General features: G+C 39.0%; 1 protein-coding gene and 1 long non-coding RNA gene across 9 annotated transcripts in view; one reads left to right on the forward strand and one right to left on the reverse strand.

The window, feature by feature from the left end:
• Nucleotides 1–5,000, reverse strand: part of LOC138045225 (regulator of G-protein signaling 19-like) — a 29,970-nt gene that overhangs the window by 16,224 nt on the left and 8,746 nt on the right. The window contains exon 1 of one of the 6 annotated variants that reach the window (XM_068891641.1): nt 4,082–4,251. The exons of 1 other annotated variant lie outside the window; for it this stretch is intronic. In XM_068891641.1, coding sequence (XP_068747742.1) covers nt 4,082–4,126 — 45 coding nt within the window. In that variant the 5' untranslated portion in view covers nt 4,127–4,251. Of the gene's footprint in view, nt 1–446; nt 531–1,389; nt 1,796–1,844; nt 2,353–4,081; nt 4,252–5,000 lie in introns of those variants that run through there. 4 more of the 6 variants (XM_068891649.1, XM_068891647.1, XM_068891648.1 and 1 more) reach the window with 4 other exon arrangements.
• The window catches only part of LOC138045227 (uncharacterized), a 41,984-nt gene that overhangs the window by 6,856 nt on the left and 30,128 nt on the right, over nt 1–5,000 (forward strand). For 2 of the 3 annotated variants that reach the window (XR_011131551.1, XR_011131552.1), the window contains exons 2-3: nt 1,331–1,430; nt 3,606–3,664. This is a non-coding gene — a long non-coding RNA (uncharacterized lncRNA). The remainder of the gene's footprint in view (nt 1–1,330; nt 1,431–3,605; nt 3,665–5,000) is intronic. The other variant, XR_011131553.1, reaches the window with a different exon arrangement.

The raw sequence follows: 5,000 nt of genomic DNA on the forward strand, positions 1-5,000 counted from the left end.
TGAAGGCGTTGTACGGTTAGTCCTTCCAAATGCTTGGTCTGGCCAGTCAGTTCTGCCAAATGGAAGGCGTCCTAAGATTGTTACGCAGACACAAACCAGGTAGCTTCTTAAATACACCAACTCTGCTGCTTTTTTTTGTAAGGGTATAAAGTATTCAGAGTTCTTTTGTCCTAATGGTGAAAGCAAAAGAGCAATAACTTATTCAACCAAGGGAACTCAATGAACAAAGCCACAGAGAAACCGTTCATAGTTTCTTGAAATCATGGGAAGCGCCTTAAAATTGTAGGGGAAAAATCTTCCTCTTCCCAGCAACTTGTTTGCCGCCCGAAAATGTTTTTGCTGACCTATTCGAGAGCCTCGAAGTTCGTACACATGACCCTATTTGAAAACTGAAGGGACGATTTTTCCCTTGTTGTGAATTTTTAAGTGATTTCTTAACAACTTACTTGCTTTCGACAAACCTCGAAAAGTCTTTGGGATCGCCAGGCTAAAATTTCCAAATTTGTATGCAACATTCCGCCCGAAATAATATTTCAACGATGTATTCCGGGTTGTGTGCCCCCCCAGATTCACAGGGAAGTGCAGATTACTTTCTGTTCGTCCAAACATCTTTTATTTTTAGAAAACTGATGACAAATTCGGCGACGATTTCTAAGCACAGAATATTGGGTGTTGTTTTTGTAGGCTGCCCGGAACCAATGAATTTCATTTTTATGGAGTAAACCGAGTTGAATTAAAGTTTCAAATATATTCTGTAGCTGAACTGAAAAAACAGATAAGGATGATAGAACATATGGGCTTCTCTCGTATCTATTGATTTTTACGTCTGTGGGAAATTCATGAACGCACACGGTTTTCGCAAAGACAAGGGGTTCCAGACCGCCAAAGCACTTATACAATTCATAAACATTCCCATGATAAGGCTGGCAGCGAAACGGAATGCTGTATAGATTGTTTTGACTCACGTGATCAGCAACCTTGTTTTTCCACCAAAACAAAAGAAAACGCGGTTTGCATGATACTAGAGCTCAAGTTGGGTAAAGCAACACGGCCACGGTTCCATTGTTGAGGGACACCTACATGGCCGCCGTGACGTCACATGAAACACTTTATTCGGGTCTCGTGCATGTCATTGTAAATCACGCGCATGGTGGTACAATTCAAATGTTATTCTAAATAGTGTTGTCTTAGTACAGTTTTGCAATTTAGATATACAGCAAGCTAATTGCAAACGAAGAAAAAGCCCAATTTCCTTACTGGACGGTGACGTGGTCTAAGCTTCAGATTTAAGGAATATTCTACTCGTTTTGGTGTTTTTGTTTTTTTTCAGGTCAACCGCTGAAAAACCCAACTGTCTTTTCATAAAGCAAAAACCGCTGACATATTTACCTTAGTCCTGGTGCGCAGACATCAAGAACATGAAATGAAAGGTAATCATAACTTACGCAGTTTCAAGCAAAGCTCGAACGGGATTCAAACATATGACCTTGTGATTGTGCTACACTGGTTAACCAACTGAGCTACCAAGCCAGCTGGTTGCTGGCCGATTGCTATTTACGAGTTCAAGTTATATCCCGGATGAACATTCATACAGCTGATTCGTGCATTCTTCCCGGAACATTATCCAATCTGTTTACAGCAAAGCGTCTTGATCAAGTATCGTCATTTCCTGTTAACCTACCATGTCATACATTCACTTCAAATATCTGATAAAATATATTTGTGGGAGACGCATTCAAATACAGTCGAAACTGAGCCATTTGCCCGGTGCTATAGCCTTCACATTTCACGTCACGCCTCTTCAATTGGAAAGACATATAACCTTGTAGTCTGCGTTGCCATACCTGCGTGTTAGTTTTGTCGGCTCCTTCGACAAGCGTGCTGTAGATATCTATTAAATCTCTAGATCCCAGAGTTACTCAAAGATCAAAAACGAAAAGATTTCATTTAGAGGGCCCTCAGTACTATATGACAGCTTCGGCGCGCTGAACTGGCCGGTAATAGTAGGGCTCTGAAAGATGTGATGAAGAGTGTTACTTCATTTGTTTAATATCGAACTAAAAATATCTTTGGCAAACTTTACTTGACGACACTTCATGAAATTTCCCTTTTTGAGTTAGACAGCTCAGATAAAAAACGATTCTATAAAAAGAAATGCAATTTTAGGCCACTGTGTTAACTTTAATATTAGTTGTGGTCAAAATAGACTTTTTTTGACGTCCTTTTGAGCACCGCCGAGCGGATCAGAGCACTGACTTATTAAAGGATTTCATGGTTAATTTGCTATTTTGGGCCAAGAATGGGCAAAAATCTAAATTAGTACCTTTAGCTCACTAGTATACAACATTCCTGACAACCTACTGACAATATATGAAATATATTTATGCCACAAAGAGCAATTCGTACTTAATTTTTAGTGTCTTTCTGAAGACAATGTCTCCAAACTAGAAAAAACTGGCCAATTTTTTCAAGTTTCAATCCAGTTCCATTCTCTCCATCCTTGGCTGCAAACAACGAATAGCTTCAGAGCACTTTAATGGTCATTAGCAACAAAACTACAGCATTATTTTTTGGTTTTCATTGATGCAAGGATACTTTTAGTGTTTTGAAGTTTGACTAAAATAGCCTGCCACTGCCCCTTTAAGGATGACAATAAACAAGAAGTGGTGAATCTTTTCTGATCTCCCACCAATATTCCTCACTTCAAACTAAAAACAGAAAGTGCTTTACTCATATTTTGCATAGGCTCGAAGAGACTCTTGTCTTCTCAATCCTTCCATTTGTCAGCCGGAGAAAACAGTGTTTTTTCTCGCAGAATTTGCGCACTTTTCCTTTTCAGACTAAAACGACGTTGATGATGCCTGAGTTAATATTACAATGCTTCGAAGAACGACCTACCATAAATTTTCCCTCGATAAACAACTGTCATCAAATTTGGCAGTTTTTCGTGCTTGCTTTTAAATTCGGATGTCGTTACAATGCATGCCCAATATTTCAAACAAGAAAGCAAATTTAGATGAAACAATTCTTTGTTTTGTAACATTGACACCTTAAACACAGCTGACAACTTCGTGATGGTTGACCATTGCATAAGATCACCGGGGAAGTGAAGTGATAACTCGTTCTTCGCTCTAGCACAGTTTCCGAGTTTGTAAATAGCTCATACAAAATTTGTGTTTAGTTGATGCTTAAAACATAAATGCCCGCCTTTGTTTTTTCTACATCAATGTTTTGTAAACTAGGCTTATCGACTGATTCAGAGAATGTTTTCGTTCTGCTATAAAGCAGTTTTAAGTCCTGAGATAAAGCTAGTAAAACCTTGTTTTAGTTGTCAAGTTCTTCCTGAAACAAAAGAATGCGTTCAGTTTTCGTGGACTGATCGAAACTGATGAGGCAAATGCTATAAAGCTTCTATAAAACCTTTTGTAACCAGCCTTAAAAAAAGAAAAAAAAAAAAAAAACTTCGCACAAGATTCAGTTTGAAGAGAAATCGGAAACACGGACGGTTTTTCCAAACATTCTTCTCGTAATATTTTAAACTTTCTCCTTGTTTATTAAACAAGCCTCTACGAGGATAAAAAAAAATCTGTATTTCATTCGTTTAGGAGCGATTGGAAAAGTATCCAGGACAACGGACGAACAAGAATGTCGTGGAATCAACAAGGTACTGGACAAGTTGTTTTTCCAGAGAACAAGATCTGATACGTACGTATGTCGTGTAGCAAATCGTGTCATCTTGAATGAGGCAATCAAAATTGACAACGAAATTAAGGCCTTCATGCATGATGATAGATGTTATCCGTTTGCAATTACAATGGCTTTGTAATTTTCAGTACCGCAGGTTTGGATTTCCCAATTGAATCAAAATATCTCACTTTGCGGGATTGCAGTAACTTCTGATATCATTTCGCGAGCATCTGTTGTCTCCAACAAATATGAATCTTACATCTGCGTAAAAAGCTACGTTTTTCTTTTTTCGGTATTTAATTTTTGCGGAAGCAACTCTTTCGGTTCGACATTCTGTTTGTTATGATGTTACAGGCACAGCAATGGGAATAAAATTAACTTTCACCGTACGTACTTTTAATCGACGAAGCTGTTTCCATATATTGTGGTAAGCCGCCATTCTGTGAACATTAACGGAAAAATCTCGACGGTTTCATGTGATTTGCTCTGCTTTTTTTTTGTGCCCAACGTTCTGTAAAAAGTTCCGGCTTCGCTTTCCTTAACTTCAACAGGTTTTCAAGCCCGCCGAGTAATAATGAAAGCCTTGTCTATCTTACTGCCTGACCTTTCAAATTGGCAAATACGAGATGTTGGCTGTGATGAATTTCTTCCGGAAACTTCTAGACAGGGATGGTGAATGCATGTTTGTCTTCCAGTTCTCTGTTTACTCTATCTTTACAGCTGCCCTTTTTTAAATGATCCTGTTTTCCTAAGGGCAGGGAGGCGGTCAGTTTTGGAGTGAAAATACCCGCCAAAGAGCTCCTGCACACTGACAGTCAAATCCGCTAAAGGCGGACACCACTGCACAGTGGTGAACACCACGTCGCCAAATTTCCTATGAGTAACTGCATCCAAATTCTCTGTAGGCTAACAACTCTCTCAGCAAATCGGACACATAAGCAAATTTCTGTTTAAAATTTCTCTCTAGTTGAACCAATTGAATGGCTCATCTCCACTGAGTTTAGAAACATGAAATGGCTCTCTTTGTTTTCTGGAGTCATTGCTGTAGGTTTATAGCGTAGAATTTTTGTTTGCTTTCTTTTAAGTCGCCTGTGATTTATTGCACCGGAGGTTTGCCCTAAACTGTCTTTCTAAGGACGATCCATTCATTTAAGCAACCGTAGAACATTAGCACACTCGTTTGTAAGAAGGCAGAAGCTGACGTCACATATTATAAAAGTCCGGTTACGTCATCTCCCTATGAAGTGGATACGTTTAAAGGACCTGGTCCTGAAAGGAGGTTCAGCGTGATACCTTTTTATGCTTTTTCGTTG

Source organism: Montipora capricornis, chromosome 4 (assembly GCF_036669925.1).
Source record: "Montipora capricornis isolate CH-2021 chromosome 4, ASM3666992v2, whole genome shotgun sequence".
NCBI lineage: Eukaryota > Metazoa > Cnidaria > Anthozoa > Scleractinia > Acroporidae > Montipora > Montipora capricornis.